General features: G+C 49.4%; 1 protein-coding gene across 4 annotated transcripts in view; it reads right to left on the reverse strand.

Moving 5' to 3' along the window:
• SNED1 (sushi, nidogen and EGF like domains 1) overlaps window positions 1–24,959 on the reverse strand; it is a 122,389-nt gene extending 97,430 nt beyond the window's left edge. The window contains exons 1-2 of one of the 4 annotated variants that reach the window (XM_043522045.1): window positions 24,845–24,938; window positions 24,330–24,428 (exon numbers count right to left, since the gene is read on the reverse strand). Coding sequence is in view for 3 of the 4 variants with exons in the window: in XM_043522043.1 (XP_043377978.1) it covers window positions 24,330–24,533 (204 nt within the window). In the remaining variant the exon portion in view is untranslated. Of the gene's footprint in view, window positions 1–24,329 lie in introns of all 4 variants that reach the window. The other 3 variants (XM_043522043.1, XM_027829578.3, XM_043522044.1) reach the window with 3 other exon arrangements.
• Window positions 24,960–26,424: the final 1,465 nt, after the last annotated feature.

A 26,424-nucleotide genomic window follows, 5' to 3' on the forward strand; every position in this document is an offset into this window, starting at 1 on the left:
CCTTAATGAATGAGGGAGGCAACCTAGTGACAGAGGATGTGGAAAAAGCTAATGTACTCAATGCTTTTTTTGCCTCTGTCTTCACGAACAAGGTCAGCTCCCAGACTGCTGCACTGGACAGCACAGCATGGGGAGGAGGTGACCAGCCCTCTGTGGAGAAAGAAGTGGTTCGGGACTATTTAGAAAAGCTGGACGTGCACAAGTCCATGGGGCCGGATGCGTTGCATCTGAGAGTGCTAAAGGAGTTGGTGGATGTGATTGCAGAGCCATTGGCCATTATCTTTGAAAACTCATGGCAATCCGGGGAAGTCCCGGACGACTGGAAAAAGGCTAATGTAGTGCCCATCTTTAAAAAAGGGAAGGAGGAGGATCCTGGGAACTACAGGCCAGTCAGCCTCACCTCAGTCCCTGGAAAAATCATGGAGCAGGTTCTCAAGGAATCAATTTTGAAGCATTTAGAGGAGAGGAAAGTGATCAGGAACAGTCAGCATGGATTCACCAAGGGCAAGTCATGCCTGACTAATTTAATTGCCTTCTATGATGAGATAACTGGCTCTGTGGATGAAGGGAAAGCAGTGGACGTGTTGTTCCTTGACTTTAGCAAAGCTTTTGACACTGTCTCCCACAGTATTCTTGCCAGCAAGTTAAAGAAGTATGGGCTGGATGAATGAATTATAAGGTGGATAGAAAGCTGGCTAGATTGTTGGGCTCAACGGGTAGTGATCAATGGCTCCATGTCTAGTTGGCAGCCGGTATCAAGTGGAGTGCCCCAAGGGTCGGTCCTGGGGCCGGTTTTGTTCCATATCTTCATAAATGATCTGGAGGACGGTGTGGATTTCACCCTCAGCAAGTTTGTAGATGACACTAAACTGGGAGGAGAGGTAGATATGCTGGAGGGTAGGGATAGGATAGAGAGGGACCTAGACAAATTGGAGGATTGGGCCAAAAGAAATCTGATGAGGTTCAACAAGGACAAGTGCAGAGTCCTGCACTTAGGACGGAAGAATCCCATGCACCACTACAGAATAGGGACCGAATGGCTCGGCAGCAGTTCTGCAGAAAAGGACCTAGGGGTTACAGTGGACGAGAAGCTGGATATGAGTCAACAGTGTGCCCTTGTTGCCAAGAAGGCCAATGGCATTTTGGGATATATAAGTAGGGGCATTGCCAGCAGATTGAGGGGTGTGATCGTTCCCCTCTATTCGACACTGGTGAGGCCTCATCTGGAGTACGGTGTCCAGTTTTGGGCCCCACACTACAAGAAGGATGTGGAAAAATTGGAAAGAGTCCAGCGGAGGGCAGCAAAAATTATTAGGGGACTGGAACACATGACTTATGAGGAGAGGCTGAGGGAACTGGGGATGTTTAGTCTACGGAAGAGAAGAATGAGGGGGGAGTTGATAGCTGCTTTCAACTACCTGAAAGGGGGTTCCAAAGAGGATGGATCTAGACTGTTCTCAGTGGTAGCTGATGACAGAACAAGCAGTAATGGTCTCAAGTTGCAGTGGAGGAGGTTTAGGTTGGATATTAGGGAAAACTTTTTTACTAGGAGGGTGGTGAAACACTGGAATGCGTTACCTAGGGAGGTGGTGGAATCTCCTTCCTTAGAAGTTTTTAAGGTCAGGCTTGACAAAGCCCGGGCTGGGATGATTTAATTGGGGATCGGTCCTGATTTGAGCAGGGGGTTGGACTAGATGACCTCCTGAGGTCCCTTCCAACCCTGATATTCTATGATTCTATGATTCTACTGTAGAACCCAGGGGCCCTAATAATTGAATCTATTGTGCTAGGCGCTGCACAACGCAGAGTGAACTCACAGGTGAATCATGGGCATTAGGCGTTACTTGTATTTGTTAGGTGTTACTTGTACATGTACTATCAGGTAGAATGGATTGGGATTTTCAAATTGACAGTGTCCCTTTAAGGGTCCCATGGTAGCTAGCCCAAGTTCTCTGCCTTTACTCTATAAAGGCAGAGAATGCACTGATGCAAATGGACATTGGGATGTCCTTGAAAATGGCCTGTCCATGCAGTTTGGACCAGAATGAGCCAGTTTGGGGAATATTCTTTCTGAAGAAATTGGGATTAAGATGAATCCCCTGACTGGATCGCAGCCTTCCCTTCCCCTTAAAGAATTCTGGGTGGAAAGCTTACCCCTGCATGTTCTGACAGGAGAGGCTGGCCTGAGAAAAGCGTCCCCTTTCTTCTCAAGGGAGAAACCTCTCTCTGGTAAGGAGAAATTAAGAACGTTTCCCTTCTGTGCTGAAGCAAGAGACCGTTTGGTGAAAACAGCCCCTAAACAAGACCTGGGAAAAGCACTCTTAACCAAAGGTGGATGAGTAAACCTGACGCTGCGCAGGAATGCCTGGTTTGAAGGTTTTTAATCCCTTGTATTCTGGAGGGGGAGATCCGAGTGAGGAAACAAGGTCTCACACAGAACTGGGGAAATACCCCTCTTGGGGAATGTGTATTGAAAGCGTAACCCTGTGTATTCCTCAAGGGCACAGAACATCCTCCTCCTCAGGAATGTACTTCCCATAAGCAGGGAGACCTTATATTCTCTACTGCAGCTTTTCCTTTTTTGTCTTTTTGAGAGTCCTGAGAAAGCCACCAGCTTCCCTCTGAAGAACTGACAAATTCTCACTATCCCCAAAGGCCGGCTGGCCTCCACCACTAACACACTGGACCCCCGCACAGCTCAGACCCCCCCTTTCCCTTTGCCTCGCCAAATACAAAGAGAAGGGAAAACTGTGAAGGGCTAGAATGGAAGTGTAGCAAAGTGTAGGTTCCTGCGCCATCCCAGCATCCTCTGTTGCCCCTGCCCAGAGCATCAAGGGGCTCCTTATGAGGAAGCAAGAGGCGTGAAGTGGACAGCAACACGGCCCTGGTGTCGCAGCGAGAAGGGCTAAGGCATGAACTGGAGGAGACAATTCAGGATGTTGGGGAGGGGAGAATGAGATGGGTGTGAGGAGACAAAGGAACCAAAGGCACGGTGAAGAAGAGAGAGAGACACTTTCAGCCCACGTTGCCAGAGCCAATGGCACTGCAGCCACTTACACACAGACTTTGGCCCAGAGTAAGATAACAGGAAGAGAGAACAAGAGCCAGCAAGACAGGTGGGGAGAGGGGTGAAGGAGCAGCTCCTCCTCAATGGCCTTTGTCTTTAGGAAGTGGTAGCAGGGGGACATTGAGGCCTTAGTAAGTGCTGTCCTAAGTGCACCATGGCTGGGTGTGGTAGGCTACAGATGGTGCTCTAAGAGTTTGGTGTGGTCTACACAGGCAAACACAAAATGTGCAAGAACGTAGGCTAGGTGCAACTGGGCTGTGATTGGCTTTCCCAAGAGGGAGGTAACTGTAAAGCCAGATCTCCAGCTGGTATAAATCAGCCTTGACTTCAATAGAGTGATACCAATTTACACCAATGGGGACTCTGGGCCACAATGTAAAAAGGCCATAGCGAAGCAGGTAATTTTAAGACCTCCCAATCAGTGATTAAAGTAAACTCCAGTGCAAACCAACCCCCTGGTAACAGCACTTTCACTTCTCAGCCTGAGTTAGCAGCTGGAATCTGGGGTCATTCCCTGTTATGCCGACTTTGGCTAGCAATGACCTGAACACACCTGCTCTCTGCTGAAGTGCTGAAGGGCAGGCTGACTTTCATAAAGTAGACAGGTGGCAGAGCTGCAGAATGACAAGGTGGGACTGGCTCCTGAACTGAAGCAAGGAGTCAAGCTGTCTCTATCCATTGTGGAAGTGGAGGGCAGGCAGATATATCACATGTGCATGCATCTCTTTTAGTGCTGTGCAAACACTGCATGACCAATAGGAGTGCATGAGTCTTTCTGGCAATAGGTTTTATCCAGCACAGCTGTATCTCTGCCACATTAAATCCCATATCTGACTTGAATGTGCCCTGGTTACGATTCTCATTTGGGCACCTCCCTCATTAACCAGGGCATGGAGTCTTGCTCTCGGCCTGGGGAACAGAATTTTGTTCCCTCCTGAAGCACTTTTCAAAAGAGAGGCACGTGGAATTGGAAAATAGCACTCCAAAAAAATTCCCAGTCTTTTCCCTTTTTCTCAGGAGATAAAGCCCAACCCCTGCTGTAATCCCCCTACCAGACAGCTGGTCACCTCAGCAAGGTGAGGAAGACATCAGATCAGGCAGAGCTGAGCTAGGGCACCTGCACCAAGCTTTTAACCCATGGCAGGACAGGCTCTCTTCCTGTTCAAAAGCACCGAGCTGCAAGGTCATGTTATTTCTCCTAGATTTTAAGGCCAGAAGGGGCAATTAGATCATCTACTTCAGTGATCCTCAGACTGAGGCTCGTGAGCCACAAGTGGCTCTAAAATGCATCTCCTGTGGCTCTTTGCAGCAGATGGTATTAAAGCCCCATGTGATTTAATTATTGACCAATCTAAGTTATTAACCAGTCAGGATGTGCTTTTACTATGTTATTAACCAATTATAGTTAATAAAATAATAATACTTGGTCAGTCATTTTGCTGGGAGAATAATATATATATATACACACACACATATATAATAAACTAAATATTTCCCCGCTGTACTGTTTAAATATGAATATATGGTACTAAAGAAAATAAACAATGAATTCACACTCCTGTGGTTCTTTTGGGTAATGCTGATCGCTAAGTTGGCTCTTAAACCACTGAGGTCTGAGTATCACTGATCTAGTTTGACCTCCTATATATCACAGGCCAGAGAATTTCACCCAGTTACCTCTGCTCTTGTATAGAAAAATTGAGCCCTCGCTCTTGTATAGAAAAATTCCTGGATGCCTGGGGCCAGATCCCCAGCTGGTGTAAACCATTTACAGCTCCATTGGAGTCAATGGGCCAGATCCCCAGCTGGTGTACGTTGATCTCAATGGTGTTACACTAATGTACACCAGCTGGGGATCTGGCCCCCTGAGGCCATCAGTAGCAATCATGGACCTCGTTCCTTCCTCCTGCACAGAACCAGTGCAAGGCTGAGGCCCCGCTAAGGTCTTACTTGAGGCCCACAGTGTTTAAGTAGGATACTGAGTGGTGCCTCAGCCTTTTTCAAGGCCCCTGCATGGCCCCTCACAGTCACCAAAGCCTGAAATAACATTGTGAAACCTTGCCCTGACTCTCAGGGGAGGGGAATGCAGATTCCAGTCACAGAGACTTGTTGGCTCTTTAGAAGTATTCCCTTTGTGCTGCCCCCACGCCCCTTGCAGCACATCACCACAGGGATGAGTGACCTCCCGTTCCAGTAGCAGAAGAATTGTTCATGGGAAGGAGGTGGTGCTTGGAAGCGGGACAGGTTTCTTCCCATGCTACATGATTGGCCAAATTCAGACCTGGTGTAAGCAAGTAACATGCTACTGACGTCAGTCGAGTTGTGCCTGCTTAACCACAGCTAGATTTGGCCCAGTGAATTGAGTCTCTAAAACCCAGTTCCGGCACTGACCGATCTGCAAGCACAGAAGGCCTGGTAGGTTCTGGGTCACCAGCGGGACCTTAGTCATCATGTAGCTGGATTTTCATAGGCACAGACTGATGGCTGAATAATACTGAGAAGCAGGGAATGATTCAGGGTGCATGTAAGGTATGTACCGAAATCACTGGCCTCTAGGAATCGTGCGGCTCTGGGACCTCCCAGACACTTCTGTGGATACTGAACTCTAAGACCTAAGGGAAGAGGAGCATTTGAGAATGCCTGCTCTCTGTCAACTCATCACCCAGCAACTTGGTCCCCAAGACTGCAAGCCTAGCCGTTCCTATGGGCCTCCTCCATTTGCCAGCACTCTCACCCTCTCTTCTGCTAGCCACATGCCCTGACGGCTTCAGTGTTCTACATAACCTAAGAGCTCAGTGAAAACTCTCTCCCCCTGATCCTGCTTGTGGTACCCCAAGGAGCTCTTTAAAGGGGTCTGTTTTTATCACCCCCAGCTGGCAAAGCACAGGATCAGGGCAGGTAGAAAAACCTAAGCGGGCAGTGGCAGGCATGACCCCGTGCTATGTCTGCTCATAGGCTCCTCCGCACAGAAGGGTTCTCTCTGCTTATCTGGGCTGCGTCAGCAAGCTGCAGTCACGGTTCTCTGGGGGACCCCCCAGCCTGTCTCCTCCGAGGCTCCCTGCAGCTTTGCAGCTGCTTTGCAATGTTTTGGCTCAGGTTTCAATCAATCATTGGTTTTCCAAACACATTGATTTCCTCAGCTCCCCCAGAGCACTGGCTTGAAACAGTCAGAGGTTTAATCCCAGAGGTTAAAAAGAAAGAAATCCCTTGCCTGAACTTGGTTGCTGGCTGACTCAGGCTGCCCGCGGTAGGGTACAAGGCCAGTAATGCAAGGCACCCAACAAGAGCTGAAATCAAGGAAGGGAGGGAAGCAGGAGCAGTCAGCTGGAGCCCCAGCTGATGAGCATGACCACTCCCACTGTGGTCAGTATCTGCCACACTCCTGGCAGATCCTGTCGCCCACCTTCCCTTTTGCACACTTGTCTCTTTCCCTATGCTGCCCCTCCTTGTTGAGCCCCCAGGTTTGTGCTCCAGCAGCCCAGTGTAAGCCCTGATTATGCTGCTCAGTGACACAAGCTTCCTATGTCCTGTAGTCTGGGCCTAAGATGAAATGGGGAGGGGGATCTGGGTCGCCACATCATATTTGCTAATTCTGAGCAGTTCAGTGACAAGCTGTTACCTGACATGAGTAACTGCCCTGGCAATTAGCAACACACACGTGGTGTGTGGTCCAACTGCAGGATGGCTAATGTTGCCTAATGCATTAGAAGCCTCAACAGTTTGGAAAGGAGAAGCCCTAGGACCCCTGCAGAGGCCAGCATAACAAGCAGGCACTGCCCATGCCATAGAGCCATGACCGACGCTGACCAGGGGCCTGATCCTGCACCATAAATTCAATGGATTTTAGCCCGTGGCTTTAATGGGAGCAGAATCAAGCTGAAATTCATCACATTTTCACTTGGGGTCCTCAGGGCCAGAATTTTCAGACAGTCTCAGCACTCACAACTGGGGGCAATTTTCAAGAGCTTAGCATCCATCTGCCCCCATTGAGACAAACAGAGACTCCCCGCACTGAGACAAATGGCAACTGAGCTATTGAAAAGCTAACACTTCATGCTGGATGATGAGTACCCAAAAGTCTATCCCCACATGTCTTCCCTCCTCACATTTCCCTCCAGTGCCCTGCCATCATCTCCATGGGCCAAGTCCTGATGTCTGGACTCCATCTGGATTTAGTTCTTAGTCAGGCAAAGTTCCACTGGACCAAATTCTGGTCCCATCACAGTCAAGGGACTTTTGTCGCTGGCATCAGTGGAACCAGGGCTGGGACCACTGATTTCCACGCTTGTTTCCCTGAGTATTAAGGACTGGATGATGCCAACATTTGTCCCTCTGCATTTTAATACCCCTGCCTAGTGTCTCTCCTAAGTGGCAAGGCGAAAGCAGAGGAACATACAAATCTGTACTCCGGAAGCAGTTAACTCTTCTGCTGCTTGGTTTGAAGAGCCAGATTCTGAGACCTTTACTCATGCTAGGTACCATCTTAGTCCATAGGTGCTCTCATAAGTTGAAATCCTGGGCCTATTGAAATCAATGGCAAAACTCCCATTGACTTCAGCAGGGCCAGGATGTCACACAGGCATTATTCCACATGAGTAAGGGTATCTGGATCCAGCCCAGAGTTATCTGAATAATCACATGTCTCCTATTGCCCTGGAAAGTCAGTGTAAAGCCGGTGCTTATGGTGCTAGTCACCATACAAACAGAACGATCTTGGTAGAGTGTGGCAGGACCTCCAGGAGATTGGAGGGTTTCTAAGGAGCAGTGTGGATCCTATGCAGGGGCTGGGGTGAGCACTCCTACATGTAATAAAGAGAACACTAGGCATTTCCATTGCTTCTTTCACTGAAAGCTCTCAAAGCACTTCAGAAACAATAGCCCAAACCCTGTTAGGTAGGGCAGCCTGAGCCCCATTTTACTGATGGGACACAAAGGTACAGAGACAGGTGGGGTGATGTATCCAAAGCCCCACAACACGTTGGCGGCAGGGGGGAGCTTCAAATCTTCAGCTCCTAATTTCCAGGCACATGCTTTGTCCTAAATGCAAGCTTCCAGCAAGCCTCTCCTGGGCTTCAGCTCAGCACGGTGTGCCAGTATGTGCTTCGGGTTACAAAAACAGACCTGATTCAGGAAAGCAGCTCTGCTCAGGACTGCACATACGCACATGCTTAAGGCAAGTGCTTTCCTGAATCCGAGCCTTGTTGAATTGATGCCTTAGACCTAAACATCAAGCCTGTGGAACTCCACAGAGCATGAGAATGGATCCCTCTGCTGGGTCATGGCCTACAATTGTGCTGTACAATTTGATGGGAGAAGTAGATTGGAGGTGGCAGACTGACTGCATGGAAGGGCATCTGCAGTGCTGATGGCACATGTGCACCTTATGATGGACCAGACATTGTCTTTGGACAGAGGCTGTAGGAGAGCCCACAGAGCGTGTGACTGAGGGATGGCCCAGTCCCATGAAGGAAAAGCTCTTGCAGTTTTCTTGGAAGCAGCACAATGCTATAACAGTCCAATGATGCAGATTATTATTCCCAGTTTGGTTCCAGTCTCTCCCTGTGGATTGGAAGGCCCTCCCCCCAGCCCTCAACATCTGCATGTCAGTTTTCAATCCGGCAAAAGCCTTATGACATCTGCTCAAATGCTGACATTCCCACAGCCATGCAGAAATGCTGAGCTCTCACATGAGACTGAGCTCCAGCTGGGGTTTCAAGCGATCACAGAGATACGTGCATTGAAACACCCAGCTCTTCAGCCCTTTCTGTCGCTGCCACCATCTTGGATTTCTAACAAATTACATAGATTAGACAAAATCTTTGTTAGTTTACCCACCCCAGGACTGGGCTGTCACCAGGGACTGAGTCCTGGTCCTGTCCCTTGATTCTGGAGCTGGAAGACCTGCTGCACTGACGAAGGAAATCCCTTAACACGAGGAGCAATGGTCCTGGTTCTCTCCTTTCTGGCCCCTGGTGGTGAAGGTGGCGGCAAAATATGGAGATCTGAACTCCTGTGAGCCTCAGATAGACTCATAGATGTTAATGCCAAAAGGGACAATTGCCATCATCTAGTCTGGCCAGAGAACCTTAGCCATAATCTGTGCATCAAGCCTGGAACTTCTCACTGAGCTACAGCATCTCCATTAAAGATACCCCATCTTGACTGATAGATTGCGTGATGGAGAACCTACCACATCCCTGGGTAAGTTGTTCCAGTGATGAATTACCTTCACTGGTTAGATACTTAGATGCTAGCTAGGAGTGTCAGTCCACTCAGTGACTGGTTCCACATGGAGGACAAGAGCCTATTACTGTTACCAGCAAATAAAGTTATCCCTTTAGCTCAAGTAGGAGAGGCATATGGTTTGGTGCTGAATCTCCAGACCTGTGATGACATGGTGAGATTGGTAGATCAGGAACACGTGGGGCTGATTCTCCATTGCCCTCCACCTGGCGTTGTCATTTACATTGGTGCAGAGAGTGTGTAACACTCTGCCATTCTGCTCTGCTAGCAATCACTTTGCACTGATGTAAACGTCAGCACAAGGAGCGGAGAATCAAGCCCCATTCAATCTTCTAAGGTATAATTTATAGGTCATATCTTTATATTTCTTCTCCCTCAGGGATATTTGGAATGAAAACAAGAGCTTTGTCTCTGAATAGTCAGCATGGATTCACCAAGGGCAAGTCATGCCTGACTAACCTAATTGCCTTCAATGATGAGATAACTGGCTCTGCGGATGAGGGGAAAGCAGTGGACGTGTTATTCCTTGACTTTAGCAAAGCTTTTGATACAGTCTCCCACAGTATTCTTGCCAGCAAGTTAAAGAAGTATGGGCTGGATGAATGGACTATAAGGTGGATAGAAAGCTGGCTAGATCATCAGCCTCAGTGGGTAGTGATCAAAGGCTCCATGTCTAGTTGGCAGCCGGTATCAAGCAGAGTCCCCCAAGGGTTGGTCCTGGGGCCAGTTTTTCTTCAATATCTTCATTAATGATCTGAAGGATGGCATGGACTGCACCCTCAGCAAGTTTGCAGACAACGCTAAACTGGGAGGAGAGGAAGATACGCTGGAGGATAGGGATAGGATACAGAGGGACCGAGACAAATTAGAGGATTGGGCCAAAAGAAATCTGATGAGGTTCAACAAGGACAAGTGCAGAGTCCTGCACTTAGGACGGAAGAATCCTATGCATTGCTACAGCCTAGGGACCGAGTGGCGAACTGCAGAAAAGGATCTAGGGGTTACTGTGGATGAGAAGCTGGATATGAGTCAACAGTGTGCTCCTGTTCCCAAGAAGGCTCACAGCATTTTGGGCTACATAAGTAGGAGCATTGCCAGCAGATTGAGGGACATGATCATTTCCCCCTATTCAGGATTGGTGAGGCCTCATCTAGAGTACTGTGTCCAGTTTTGGGCCCCACACTACAAGAAGGATGTGGAAAAATTGGAAAGAGTCCAGCAGAGGGTAACAAAAATTATAAGAAAAGGAGTACTTGTGGCACCTTAGAGACTAACAAATTTATTTGAGAATAAGCTTTCGAGAGCTACAGTTCACTTCATCGAATACATGCAGTGGAAAATACAGTGGGGAGATTTATATACACAGAGAACATGAAACAATGGGTGTTACCATACACACTGTAACAAGAGTGATCAGGTAAGATGAGCTATTACCAGCAGGAGGGGCGGGGGGAGGGATCTTTTATAGTGGTAATCAAGGTGGGCCATTTCCAGCAGTTGACAAGAACATGTGAGGAACAGTGGGGAGGGGGGAATAAACATGGGGAAATAGCTTTACTTTGTGTAATGACACATCCACTCCCAGTCTTTATTCAAGCCTAAGTTAATTGTAACCAGTCTGCAAATTAATTCCAATTCAGCAGTCTCTCACTGGAGTGTGTTTTTGAAGTTTTTTTGTTGAAGAATTGCCACTTTTAGGTCTGTAATCGAGTGACCAAAGAGATTGAAGTGTTCTCCAACTGGTTTTTGAATGTTGTAATTCTTGACGTCTGATTTGTGTCCATTTATTCTTTTACGTAGAGACTGTCCAGTTTGGTCAATGTACATGGCAGAGGGGCATTGCTGGCACATGATGGCATATATCACATTGGTAGATGTGCAGGTGAACGAGCCTCTGATAGTGTGATTAGGCCCTATGATGGTGTCCCCTGAATAGATATGTGGACAGAGTTGGAAACGGGCTTTGTTGCAAGGATAGGTTCCTGGATTAGTGGTTTTGTTGTGTGGTGTGTGGTTCCTCAGCTCTCGATCCCTAATGCCCCTACTCTACTTGCGCTACATTGATGATATCTTCATCATCTGGAGCCATGGAAAAGAAGCCCTTGAGGAATTCTACCATGATTTCAACAATTTCCATCCCACCACCCACCTCAGCCTGGACCACTCCACACAAGAGATCCACTTCCTGGACACTACGATGCTAATAAGCAATGGTCACATAAACACCACCCTATACTGGAAACCTACTGACCGCTATGCCTATCTACATGCCTCCAGCTTTCATTCAGACCACACCACACAATCCATTGTCTCCAGCCAAGCTCTGCGATACAACCGCATTTGCTCCAACCCCTCAGACAGAGACAAACACCTACAAGATCTCTATCAAGTGTTCTTACAACTACAATACCCACCTGCTGAAGTGAAGAAACAGATTGACAGAGCCAGAAGAGTACCCAGAAGTTACCTACTACAGGACAGGTCCAACAAAGAAAATAACAGAACGACACTAGCCATCACCTTCAGCCCCCAACTAAAACTTCTCCACGTGGGCACCAATGATACTGCCAAGAATGACCTTGAGCGGATCACTGGGGACTACGTGGCTCTGGGAAGAAGGATAAAGGAGTTTGAGGCACAAGTGGTGTTCTCGTCCATCCTCCCCGTGGAAGGAAAAGGCCGGGGTAGGGACCGTCGAATCGTGGAAGTCAACGAATGGCTATGCAGGTGGTGTTGGAGAGAAGGCTTTGGATTCTTTGACCATGGGATGGTGTTCCATGAAGGAGGAGTGCTGGACAGAGACGGGCTCCACCTAACGAAGAGAGGGAAGAGCATCTTTGCGAGCAGGCTGGCTAACCTAGTGAGGAGGGCTTTAAACTAGGTTCACCGGGGGAAGGAAACCAAAGCCCTGAGGTAAGTGGGCAAGCGGGATACTGGGAGGAAGCAAAGGCAGGAATGTCTGTGAGGGGAGGGCTCCTACCTCATACTGAGAATGAGGGGCGATCAGCAGGTTATCTCAAGTGCCTATATACAAATGCACAAAGCCTCGGAAACAAGCAGGGAGAACTGGAGGTCCTGGTGATGTCAAGGAATTATGACGTGATTGGAATAACAGAGACTTGGTGGGATAACTCACATGACTGGAGTACTGTCATGGATGGTTATAAACTGTTCAGGAAGGACAGGCAGGGCAGAAAAGGTGCGGGAGTAGCACTGTATGTAAGGGAGCAGTATGACTGCTCAGAGCTCAAGTCTGAAACTGCAGAAAAACCTGAGTGTCTCTGGATTAAGTTTAGAAGTGTGAGCAACAAGATTGATGTAGTGGTGGGAGTCTGCTATAGACCACCGGACCACGGGGATGAGGTGGATGAGGCTTTCTTCCGGCAACTCGCAGAAGCTACTATATCGCACGCCCTGGTTCTCATGGGCGACTTTAATCATCCTGATATCTGCTGGGAGAGCACTACAGGTGGTGCATAGACAATCCAGGAAATTTTTGGAAAATGTAGGGGACAATTTCCTGGTGCAAGTGCTGGAGGAGCCAACTGGGGGGGAGCTTTTCTTGACCTGCTGCTCACAAACCGGGAAGAATTAGTAGGGGAAGCAAAAGTGGATGGGAATCTGGGAGGCAGTGACCATGAGTTGGTCAAGTTCAAGATCCTGACACAGGGAAGAAAGATAAGCAGCAGAATATGGACCCTGGACTTCAGGAAAGCAGACTTCGACGCCCTCAGGGAACTGATGGGTAGGATCCCCTGGGGGAATAACATGAGGGGGAAAGGAGTCCAGGAGAGCTGGCTGTATTTCAAGGAATCCCTATTGAGGTTACAGGGACAAACCATCCCGATGTGTCGAAAGAATAGTAAATATGGCAGGCGACCAGCTTGGCTTAACGGTGAAATCCTTGCGGATCTTAAACATAAAAAAGAAGCTTACAAGAAGTGGAAGATTGGACAAATGACCAGGGAAGAGTATAAAAATATTGCTCGGGCATGTAGGAATGAAATCAGGAGGGCCAAATCGCACCTGGAGCTGCAGCTTCCAAGAGATGTTAAGAGTAACAAGAAGGGTTTCTTCAGGTATGTTGGCAACAAGAAGAAAGCCAAGGAAAGTGTGGGCCCCTTACTGAATGAGGAGGCAACCTAGTGACAGAGGATGTGGAAAAAGCTAAGGTACTCAATGCTTTTTTTGCCTCTGCCTTCACGAACAAGGTCAGCTCCCAGACTGCTGCGCTGGGCAACACAGCATGGGGAGTAGGTGGCCAGCCCTCTGTGGAGAAAGAGGTGGTTAGGGACTATTTAGAAAAGCTGGACATGCACAAGTCCATGGGGCCGGATGCGTTGCATCCGAGAGTGCTAAAGGAATTGGCGGCTGTGATTGCAGAGTCATTGGCCATTATCTTTGAAAACTCGTGGCGAACGGGAGAAGTCCCGGATGACTGGAAAAAGGCTAATGTAGTGCCAATCTTTAAAAAAAGGAAGAAGGAGGATCCTGGGAACTACAGGCCAGTCAGCCTCACCTCAGTCCCCGGAAAAATCATGGAGCAGGTCCTCAAGGAATCTATCCTGAAGCACTTACACGAGAGGAAAGTGATCAGGAACAGTCAGCATGGATTCACCAAGGGAAGGTCATGCCTGACTAATCTAATCGCCTTCTATGATGAGATTACTGGTTCTGTGGATGAAGGGAAAGCAGTGGATGTATTGTTTCTTGACTTTAGCAAAGCTTTTGACACGGTCTCCCACAGTATTCTTGTCAGCAAGTTAAAGAAGTATGGGCTGGATGAATGGACTATAAGGTGGATAGAAAGCTGGCTAGATTGTCGGGCTCAACGGGTAGTGATCAATGGCTCCATGTCTAGTTGGCAGCCGGTATCAAGTGGAGTGCCCCAAGGGTCGGTCCTGGGGCCGGTTTTGTTCAATATCTTCATAAATGATCTGGAGGATGGTGTGGATTGCACTCTCAGCAAATTTGTGGATGATACTAAACTACGAGGAGTGGTAGATACGGTGGCAGGTAGGGATAGGATAGAGAGGGACCTAGACAAATTGGAGGATTGGGCCAAAAGAAATCTGATGAGGTTCAACAAGGATAAGTGCAGGGTCCTGCACTTAGGACGGAAGAATCCAATGCACCGCTACAGACTAGGGACTGAATGGCTAGGCAGCAGTTCTGCGGAAAAGGACCTAGGGGTGACAGTGGACGAGAAGCTGGATATGAGTCAACAGTGTGCCCTTGTTGCCAAGAAGGCCAATGGCATTTTGGGATGTATAAGTAGGGGCGTAGCCAGCAGATCGAGGGACGTGATTGTTCCCCTCTATTCGACATTGGTGAGGCCTCACCTGGAGTACTGTGTCCAGTTTTGGGCCCCACACTACAAGAAGGATGTGTTAAAATTGGAGAGAGTCCAGCGGAGGGCAACAAAAATGATTAGGGGTCTGGAACATATGAGTTATGAGGAGAGGCTGAGGGAACTGGGATTGTTTAGTCTGCAGAAGAGAAGAATGAGGGGAGATTTAATAGCTGCTTTCAACTACCTGAAAGGGGGTTCCAAAGAGGATGGACCTAGACTATTCTCAGTGGTAGAAGATGACAGGACAAGGAGTAATGGTCTCAAGTTGCAGTGGGGGAGGTTTAGGTTGGATATTAGGAAAAACTTTTTCACTAGGAGGGTGGTGAAACACTGGAATGCGTTACCTAGGGAGGTGGTAGAATCTCCTTCCTTAGAAGTTTTTAAGGTCAGGCTTGACAAAGCCCTTGCTGGGATGATTTAATTGGGGATTGGTCCTGCTTTGAGCAGAGGGTTGGACTAGATGACCTCCTGAGGTCCCTTCCAACCCTGATATTCTATGATCTGCTCGAGTAGTCATTCCCAGGTGAAACCCACACTCTCTGATTATGGCGCAAGCATCTCAACAGCAGCAGATGGAGGTTCCAAACTCCGGTGAATGTGCCTTCAGGCCGGAGACAGCAAAAGAGGGGCAGTTAAGGGACATGTTTTCATGCAGACTCTGCTAACGATAAGTAACTATTTCCCCATGTTTATTTCCCCCACCCCCACCCACTGTTCCTCACATGTTCTTGTCAACTGCTGGAAATGGCCTACCTTGATTAGCACTACAAAAGGTTCCCTCCCACCCCCCACTCTCCTCCTGGTATTAGCTCATCTTACCTGATCACTCTTGTTACAGTGTGTATGGTAACACCCATTGTTTCATGTTCTCTGTGTAAATAAAATCTCCCCACTGTATTTTCTATTACATGTATCCGATGAAGTGAGCTGTAGCTCACAAAAGCTTATGCTCAAATAAATTTGTTAGTCTCTAAGGTGCCACAAGTACTCCTTTTCTTTTTGCGGATACAGACTAACACGGCTGCTACTCTGAAACCTGTCAATAAAGAGAGGAGGGAAGATAAATATAGAAAGTTGCTTCTATCTAAGGAGACTGGTCTATAAATGGAATGCTCTCCAGAAGGTGATCTGAGTCGTTAGTAGGACTCTGAACATTCCCAGGCACTGTCTTACAGTTCAACCCAGAGATGTTTATTTTACATTGCACCCAAGGCCCTACGGTATCCACCCCACAGCCACATATTCCAGTCAGAGTTTACAGAGTGTGAGCTCTGAGCTCACTGTCCATGAATCATCATATCACCACCAACAACACACGTTCTCAAGTCACCTCTGGGATGTATCTAACCACCAGCCAAGACATACACTCTCAACTGGTGGAGGGGATGTAATTCCTGAGGTTACCTCCATGATGCGTCTGATCTTCACCAGTTCAAGAAATGAGTCCTCAGGCTAGCTCCACCATTCAACTGGTTTCCCTGGCCCAGGTTCTGGTGGAGCTGATCCCAGGTGAGACAGCTGAACTTCACTGGCAGAAAGGTGGTTTGTGAGAGATGCCTCTGGTGTCTGTCTGTCCAAGGCCTGCAGGCCTCAGGAGCTCTGCTACAAGTTACCTAATCTCCACTAGCCTGGACAATGCCACTCTGGAGATCGCTAGTGGGACAGCTGATCTGAAGAGCAGGGGGAAGCTAAGTGAATTGTGAGATTTTGCCTGCACGCAGATCTCCTGCCCAACAGGACTTTTCAAATGGCTCCTGCCTGTGTTTTCCTTAAATACCAAAGGCATTCTGATTTTCAACATCCTGTTATAGCTTTGATGCTTTAAATTGAATTAGAACTGTTCAACTGTCCCCAAGTAAATCCAAATGCATTTGGAACAATTTAAACTGAATTAAAAAGGTGGGGAAGGATGGAGAAAAATGAAGCTGGGAGGCAGCTGAGTCTTAGCCTTCCCGTTTCAATCCTGGGTGCAGGGAAGGAAGTTCCTGGTGGGTTTGGACAGCTTGTGAGGGGTTTTGCTCAGTTCCCAGGGGGTGGCAGGAAAACATGCCTCAACATGGGAAGCAGCAAGAAGAACAGTCACCCTCAGCAGGATGATGAGGAAATGGCTGCTGTGGATGGCAGCCTTGGTGTTTTCATTATGACCCCTCCGTGGTCTGGCTGCCTTCTACACTGGGCCACACAAGGGCAAGGACACCTGGTGTTCTCTAAAAGTAGTAGGTTGCCAGTGGGTGTGTGCAGAAGGAGGCACCTTCAGGGCAGGGGCAGAGTTCAGGCTGTGGTGTGTGATGTGCCGGAGTTGTGGCAATTGAAGGGTGGTGTTTGGGAGGGGGGCAGAGAGGGCATGTACCATTAGGTGACTCATTTCCTTGCTTTTGTGTCAGATGTGGTGTGTGGCAGCAAGCCAAACCATATGGGGTGCATCCGAGGGTGTTAAAGGAGTTGGCGGATGTGATTGCAGAGCCATTGGCCATTATCTTTGAAAACTCATGGCGAGGGGGTGAGGTCCCGGATGACTGGAAAAAGGTTAATGTATGGCCATCTTTAAAAAAAAAGGAAGGAGGAGGATCCTGGGAACTACAGGCCAGTCAGCCTCACCTCAGTCCCTGGAAAAATCATGGAGCAGGTCCTCAAGGAATCAATTTTGAAGCACTTCGAGGAGAGGAAAGTGATCAGGAACAGTTAGCGTGGGCACCAAGGGCAAGTCATGCCTGACTAACCTAATTGCCTTCTATGATGAGATAACTGGCTCTGTGGATGAGGGGAAAGCAGTGGATGTGTTATGCCTTTTGATACAGTCTCCCACAGTATTCTTGCCAGCAAGTTAAAGAGATATGGGCTGGATGAATGGACTATAAGGTGGATAGAAAGCTGGCTAGATTGTTGGGCTCAACAGGTAGTGATCAATGGCTCCATGTCTAGTTGGCAGCCGGTATCAAGCGGCGTGCCCCAAGGGTTGGTCCTGGGGCCGGTTTTATTCAATATCTTCATTAAAGATCTGGAGGATGGCGTGGATTCCACCCTCAGCAAGTTTGCAGATGACACTAAGCTGTGGGGAGAGGTAGATATGCTGGAGGGTAGGGATAAGATACTGAGGGACCTAGACAAATTAGAGGATTGGGCCAAAAGAAATCTGATGCAGTTCAACAAGGACAAGTGCAGAGTCCTGCACTTAGGACTGAAGAATCCCATGCACCGCTACAGAATAGGGACTGAATGGCTAGGCAGCAGTTCTGCAGAAAGGACATAGGGGTTACGGTGGACGAGAAGCTGGATATGAGTCAACAGTGTGCCCTTGTTGCTAAGAAGGCTAATGGCATTTTGGGCTGTATAAGTAGGAACATTGCCAGCAGATTGAGGGACGTGATCATTCTCCTCTATTCGGCATTGGTGAGGCCTCATCTGGAGTACTGCGTCCAGTTTTGGGCCCCACACTACAAGAAGGATTTGAAAAAATTGGAAAGAGTCCAGCGGAGGGCAACAACAATGATTAGGGGACTGGAACACATGAGTTATGAGGAGAGGCTGAGGGAACTGGGATTGTTTAGTCTGCGGAAGAGAAGAATGAGGGGAGATTTGATAGCTGCTTTCAACTACCTGAAAGGGGGTTCCAAAGAGGTTGGATCTAGACTGTTCTCAGTGGTACCAGATGACAGAACAAGGAGTAATGGGCTCAAGTTGCAGTAGGGGAGGTTTAGGTTGGATATTAGGAAAAACTTTTTCACTAGGAGGGTGGTGAAACACTGGAATGCGTTACCTAGGGAGGTGGTAGAATCTCCTTCCTTAGAAGTTTTTAAGGTCAGGCTTGACAGAGCCCTGGCTGGGATGATTTAATTGGGGAGTGGTCCTGCTTTGAGCAGGGGGTTGGACTAGATGACCTCCTGAGGTCCCTTCCAACCCTGATATTCTATGAGTTCATGATACTGCCTCTCACATGCTAGCACTTCTTCCTCTTTAACCTCACTCAGCTCCCTCCCTCTCACTGCCCCCATGGCTTATCCCCGCTTGCCTTCACTATTGTAGTAGTGACTTTTCGCCTCCCCTCTTCTCCTTCTTCCCAGCTTGCCCTTGGTAACATCTCAAGGTGCTGGGATGCATTAGGCGAGGTATTTCCAGTAGGGATAAGGAGAAGTTAGTACCATTATACAAGGCACTGGTGAGACCTCACCTGGAATACTGTGTGCAGTTCTGGTCTCCCATGTTTAAGAACGATGAATTCAAACTGGAACAGGTACAGAGAGGGCTACTAGGATGATCCGAGGAATGGAAAACCTGTCTTATGAAAGGAGACTCAAGGAGCTTGGCTTGTTTAGCCTAACCAAAAGAAGGTTGAGGGGAAATATGATTGCTCTCTGTAAATATATCAGAGGGATAAATACCGGAGAGGGAGAGAAATTATTTAAGCTCAGTACCAATGTGGACAGAAGAACAAATGGATATAAACTGGGCATTGGGAAGTTTAGACTTGAAATTAGACAAAGGTTTCTAACCATCAGAGGAGTGAAGTTTTGGAATAGCCTTCCAAGGGAAGCAGTGGGGGCAAAAGACTTATCTGGCTTTAAGATTAAACTCGATAAGTTTAAGGAGGAGATGGTATGATGGGATAATATGATTTTGGCAATTAATTGATCTTTAACTATTCATGGTAAATAGGCCCAATGGCCTGTGATAGGATGTTAGATGGAGTGGGATCTGAGTTACTACAGAGAATTCTTTCCTGGGTATCTGGGTGGTGAACCTTGCCCATATGCTCAGGGTTCAGCTGATCGCCATATTTGGGGTCGGGAAGGAATTTTCCTCCAAGGCAGACTGGCAGAGGCCCAGGGGTTTTTTTTGCCTTCCTCTGCAGCGTGGGGCATGGGTCACTTGCTGGAGGATTCTCTGCACCTTGAAGTCTTTAAACCATGATTTGAGGACTTCAATGGCTCAGTCATAGGTGGGAGGTTTATCACAGGACGGGGTGGGTGAGATTCTGTGGCCTGCATTGTGCAGGAGGTCAGACTAGATGATCATAATGGTCCCTTCTGACCTTAATATCTATGAATCTATGAATCCCCAAGACTCTGAGCCACCACCATTAGCTTTCTCCTGCTGCTACCCTCTGTCACAGTACCTCCTTCCCCCGCCTTTAAGGGCCTACATCCCCTCGCTCCACCTATGCCTCTGAGCTCACTGCCTTCTCTTCAGTCACACCCCTGACAGACAAGTCTGACAGAAAATAAATAGGGAACCTGCCAGGGTGTTATGGAAAGGGAAGTGGAGTCTTCAGACATTACTCCCCAAACCTTCAGGTTTTTGCAGAGAACAGGCTCACGTGGGGTGGTTTGAGCCGTACAGAGACATTACCATTCTTTGTCCAATGCCACATGACTGTCCCATAATGGGTCCCCCCGAATCCTTTCCTTACCCTTTGGCCACCCTCAGCTTGGTTCTTTCTAGTCTGCTCTCCCTACCCTGGGAGCACTCACCCTCTCTTCTCCTTCCCACCCCTTCTCAACCCCCGCTGCTGTCAGGAATCCTAGCTAGCCATTGCTTCTCACCAGTGCTTCCCCCCATTTCCTGACTACTCGTACCTGCCTGGTCCAGCACAGGCCCTGCACCTGCCCAGAGAGCTGAAGTAGGGATCCTTAGCCCTAGGCCAAGTCCCACTGGAGCCCCGAAGGTCCTTGCTCGTGGAACCCTGTCCAAGAATGGGGTCTTCTCTGTGAGCCCTTCAGGGCAAGGAATATGGCTCATGCCACATGCCCAGTTCAGCAAGCTCCCAGGCGCGTGGCTCACGCTGAGATCAATGGGAGTGGAGCAGGCCCTAACTAACCAAGCACTGCACAGACTGATTGTAAGGAGGCAGTGTGGTGAGTACATTGCTTTTCACACTGTGGGATGTGACAAGGCATCAGGGGGATGGAAGTTGGGCCACAGGGCCACGGCCGGCTGGGTGCCGCACCAGGGAGGGCACGCAGGGAGTCATCAGGGTGGGCGAGAGCGCAACCCCACCCTGCCCAGCTATGCCCTGACAGCAGCCTGCTGCTCCCCCTCCTCCCTGCCCAGATGGCTGGGCACTTCCTGTGTCTTCTCCCTGCTGCCCTGACCTGACTGCAGCCCTGCGTATTTCAAACTCTCCACAGCCTGCGGGAATGAGAGGCTCTGGACAGGGGGAAGGAATGCCAGGAGCCCCAGCCCCTCTGCACCATACTGCCATGGGCTCCTCTGGGGATGGAGCCAGCTGGGTCATGCTGCCACCCTGGCCATGAGTCTCCTGTTCCCCTCAGTGAGTCCTTTTCTGCTCAAGACGGGCAGGAGTTGGTGGGGGGAGGGGAGAGTGTGATGTGACTCCCACAGAGAAGGGGAGCAAAGAAAAAAAAAAAGCTTAGGAATCTCTGGTCTAGTGCTGCATAGGGACTCAGGGGAATTGGGTTCCATTCCTGGCTCTGCCACCAACTTGTAGTCTGACCATGGGCAAGTCCCTCTGCCTCTCTGGGCCTCTGCTTCTCCTCCCACCCTTAGTCTTTTTAACAGCAAGTTCTCTGGCACAGGGACTCTCTCACTGAGAGTTTGTACCTAGCAAAAAGGGGCTCTGGTCTAGTGAAAGTAATGACAATGGTCACAGGGCTACTTTAGCCCATGTTCCACAGGGGCTGTTCAGCCAGCCCAGAACCACTGGAACACACCGTGCTCTCACCATGCCCCTTCACCGTGCTCCAGCCACTGCTTCGTCTCCCCCAAATGCTCCTGCACCACTGGACGTTGCCTATCACAGTAATCGCTTCTGACAGCTGTAGGTCCCTTTTGCACAGCTGTAGGGTGGCTACATGGTCTTGACCTTGGCTGCTGGTCCAGATCGGAGTTGGTGACTGCAAGGGCATTCCACTCCCTGAACATGAACACCAATTCTAGAGCTGTGAAAACCCTAATTCATCTGGGATGTGATGCTAGATTCACCCTCTGTGCACACTACACACCAAGTGTGTCTGTCCACAGTTACCCTTTGGAACTCATTGCCAGGAGATGTTGTGATGGCCAAAACTATCACTGGGTTCAAAAAAGAGTTAGGTAAGTTCATGCAGGATAGTTCCATCAATGGCTATTAGCCAAGATGGTCAGGGACACAACCACGGGCTCTGGGTGTCCCTAAACATCCAACTGCCAGATGCTGGGACTGGATGACAGGGGATGGATCACTCAATGATTGCCTGCTCTGTTCGTTCCCTCTGAAGCACCTGGCACTAGGTACTGTCAGAAGACAGGATACAGGGTTGGATGGACCACTGGTCTGACCTAGTCTGGCTGTTCTTACGTTCCAGTCCCTAGTGCAGACTGCCACAGAGACTTTGTGGAGGTTCTCTGGTGTACCTTCCCACCAACTCTGCACCAATGTAAATGTTAAATTGGAATGGCATTTTGGAACACAGTAATTGGGGGAAATTCACCTTCTGTCTGTTTGCATAAGAAGATGGAAATAGGATGAGCGACTGAATCGCTCCTTCCACTCGCTGCACTCCCTGTTGGCCCCCCCTGCCTGCTCATCCTAAGGGAACTGATGGAGGAGAGCTGCCCCAAGTGAAACAAGCGCCTCCCTGGTCAGTGATCTCCATGCCAATCGGTCACCGGGGAACCAAGCGGGCAACCCGAAGCCACTCTCAACATGTAGCAATTGGAAGCTTTCGGCTGCGGCCAGGTACCTCCACACCAGGTCAGCAGGGAATGAATGGGTTTTTTCAATGGAGACCCAGACATGAGACTTTAATGGGAAGCTGACAAACACATACAAGTGATAAGAGCTTCTCTAATGGACCTATATCAGTGGACTGATAAAAACCCTGCCATAGCAATACAGTGAGCAGATATGCCTGTTCCTAGATTGTCCAAGGACCTGCTGAGTTACCATCCACGCATGGCATTTGGTCAAGGTCCATCTTTCAGTCCAAATGAGTGCTCAAAAGCAGGTGAGATGAGGAGATGGCACCAGGGTTTGCAGGTGCAGGCTCTACCTGCATTGCAGATTGTCACCCCATCTGCATCCTCCACCCCAGCCTTTTGGTGAGAGATTGGGCCTTTGCTAAGAGAGAGCCTGGCCTATAGACCTGGCTTCCCTTTTGGCACCCATTTCCATCCTCTCGTCCTACGACTGCTCACTGAATGGGGACAAGTGAAAAATAAGGCACAAGTTCCCATCAACCTTTGTGAATTACACTTGCAAAAAATAATTCAAAAATTTTTTTGTGAACACTTTTTGTTGTGAATTCAAACTTTCCAACTTGGGAACAACTCAGAACCATGAGCTCAGCATGGAACCAACACCTCAAAAGCTTTGCTCACAGGGCTTATCTCTTAATATGACCCTGGTCGCTCAGATCTGATACGCTCCCTACTGCGCATTTATCTATTGCCCCCCTCCTCCTGAGCTGGACTCTTAATGGGCCAGATCCTCAGCTGGTGTAAATGAGAGTCACCCCAATAGTTTCAGCGGAGCAAAGCCCATTTACATCTGCAGAAAAACTGGCCCATTGTGTCTTATTCCTTGCCAGTGTTAATCATCTTGCTTGATGATAATATTTGAATGGTGAGCGAGAACGAAGCTGAGCAGTGTCTGAGGCATGCTGGACAGGTGTCCTTCAGAAACAGAGTGCCATGGCTGGAGGTTGTAACACTGTCCATACTCTGGCAAAACCCACACTACCAATCATTCATAATGCTAGACTTGCCACCCCCCAAATGCCCTCAGACACATCAAGGCCTGGTCTACATTCAAAACACTCATTGGTGCAGCCCCACTGATTGGTTGTGATTTCGAAAGGACATTTCTATACCAGCACAAGCCCCAGTGTCCATGCAGTTACACAGGCCTAAAAGTCCTTTTGCCAGCATAGCTTGTTTCGCTTGCCAAACCGGTATAAGCTATCCTGGCAAAAGGCCTTTTTAGCCAGTGTAAGCAGAATCCACACTAGGAGGGTTTGCTGGTATAGCTATATAGCTGTCCTGGAAAACCCTTCCTCGTCTAAACTGTACTTCAGTCACAGAGTCTTTGTATCATCAGTAGCCTGTTTGGAATAAGGTGGCAGTTTCAGTCTGGTTCCCAATGGACAGGTGTCCACATCCCTAAAACCCGCGCCTGTGTAGATGGACTGATTCTCTCCCTGCAGTTCCAGGAGTGGTGGAGCTGCGGGGAAGGGTTGCACTGCAGCAGGCTGTACTGGACCCACACTCTGCACAACTTCAGTTTCTCCCCATGCATCTCGCTCCCTCTCACAGGCACTAGGCTCTGACTTGTGGAAAGAAAAAGTCAGAGCAGAGTCTGGGAGAAAAGTGTAGGCTCCCCAGCGCCACCCTGCCCGGTCCCTTCACCTGCCTTGGGAGCCGTTTCCATGCCAAAAGCAACTTGTCACTCACTCTATGTCACCTTTTTTCTCCTGGCTCTTTCTCTCCACTCAAGAGATGCAAGAGAACTAAAACTCTGCCCGGAGTCTCTCTCCCTCTGGGCGAGCTCCATAGAGGGCTTGCCATGGGGGCATAAGCATCCCAACATGGGCAGCGGGCTGGCCACACCATCGTGCCAGGAACTGGCAGCTTGCAGGGCACAATGTGATGCCCGAGCAAAGCCCCTTTGCCAAGAAGCCACCCAGAGCCCTCAGCCTCCTCCAGAACCCAAGTAAAGAAACCACTACTTACATACAGTCCTGTGTGTCCCACTCCAAAGAAAGGGAATTTCACTGAGATCGGTTGAAGCCCGGAGCCTCCATCATCCTGTTTCAAAGTGACAGCGTCCCCCTGCTCCAAGCCAAAGGGGTAAAAGTCAGCCAGAGGCACAACACCCTCGACCCAAACCCATTTCCCCAGGGCTAGGATCACCAGCCAGCCAGCCAGGCCCCGCATTTCCACAACACACTGGCTGTTGCTTAGTTTAACTCAGAGTTACACCGGGACTTTTTTTTTTTTGGCTTTCATCAAGCAGAACTTTGCAAAACCCTTCTATCTGTCCTCGCGTGGGCTGGTTGGGTTTTTAATGCTGGTACGATTTGGTTTTGTTTGGAGGGGATGGAGTAGGGAGGGGAATGCGATAAAAAAACAGGCTGAGCTGCAAACTCCCTAGCAGGAATAAAAAGGCACAGAGCTCAATGGTGGAAAAGCCAGAGTCCCCCCGCTTCCCCCCTCCTAGGCAGTGTAGCGTGGGGAGAGTTAGGCACCACTGAAGAGAGCTAGAATCTCTGTATAAACAGAAAGGTCCCAGAGTCGCAGGCCAGTCGCTGTGGGTCTCTCTCCACTGATTCTTCACTCTCAGCTACACTAATGTCTCTGTTTAGCTGAGGGGGAGGCTGGGGGGGGGGGGGTTCATTCACAGAGCAAACTCCACCCCGGCTGGCCATGCTTTAATAGTCAGGACATGGCCAGCCAATCAGGGATCTTAGGGGTGGGGCTATGTAAATGAAAGCCTGTTCTTAAAGAGCAAGGGCCAGAACCAGCAGTTGGGGAAGAAGGAAGGGCTAGGTTCACTTTTAGGTGCCCCCTGCGTGGCTTGCTCCTGCAGTGGGGTGAGGGCAGGGCCTGTGCCAGGGGTTGGGGTTAGCGTGCTTGGGGAACGGGGCACAGAGGGAGGGTGCGATGGGTCACCCTGGCATGGGGATGAAATACTCTGGAGGCTTCACTGGCAGGGAGTACTCGGGCACAGCCTCAGGGTTTGCGGGGTTCTCAAACAGGCAGGAGTCCCAGGGAGCTAACAGAAGTATGGGTCTGCTTCTCACCAGGGGCAGAGCCCACATTTACACATGCAGCCCCAAACCCCACTGGGCCTGGGGCTCTGGTGTTTGGCCAAGCCACCACCATCTTGACTCCTCCCCACCCACCCCCCCGAACCTGAGAACCCTGATGCTGTCCTCTTCCTTTGGAAGGTGGAAGGCAGAATTATGTGCCCTAGGGCTCAAAGCAGAGCACACTGGGGTTACAGACTTACCCAGCCACTCACCCACATTACTGATGGGTGCCATTCATTTTGACAGGCTGTGCCAGCAGCATCCAGAGGCCCCTGAGAATGGAGAGCGTAGAAAGCAAAAGACTCCTGCAGCTGCTTCTCAGCAGCTTGTCCAGACTAATGAGCATACAGGCACAGTCCAGGGCCAGCCTTGAGGTCTGGGGAGTTCAGAAGGGGAGATCAGGGCCTACATTGTCATTGCTTTTGGTGCTGCTGCAGGAAGGGCTGGCAAGGAACCCTTTGCTCCCAGTAAGAGAGCAATGTGGAGCTGGCCCTGGCCTGCCAGAACTTGCAGACTCATGAAGTAGCCATCTGCTTTGACTGTGCTTATGGCCAACCCTGAGTACAGCACTTCAAAGGTGACCCTGTCTGAGTCATATCATCCTGTTCATCAGTCAAGGTCAGGAATTTGAGCACCCCATGCTTCACGACTGTACTGGATTCCCACGGTTTGGGGAGGTTAGGGGGGAAGGACCACATGGGGTAGGAGCCACAGGAGGCATGTGGTTCAAATCCCAAGGCCAGAATTCTCATTGCTGAGCCGCTGGCAGGATTATAGCTTCAGAGGTTCCAAGGCCAGAAGGGACAATTGTGATTGTTGGCTTCTAGGAACAGCATCCTGCAAGGGAGAAGCCAACACTGGGTGGGAGAGTCCTGCTCAGACCAGCCCCACAAGGACAGAGACATGATGGCACAGACCATGTGGGGAGGACAGAGCCAGTCGTGCTGGAACAATTTGTATGGTGGGGGTGCTGAGATGCATTGAACCAAACTGCAAACCCTGGATATGATGGAAAC

Source organism: Chelonia mydas, chromosome 9 (genome assembly GCF_015237465.2).
Source record: "Chelonia mydas isolate rCheMyd1 chromosome 9, rCheMyd1.pri.v2, whole genome shotgun sequence".
Classification (NCBI taxonomy): domain Eukaryota; kingdom Metazoa; phylum Chordata; order Testudines; family Cheloniidae; genus Chelonia; species Chelonia mydas.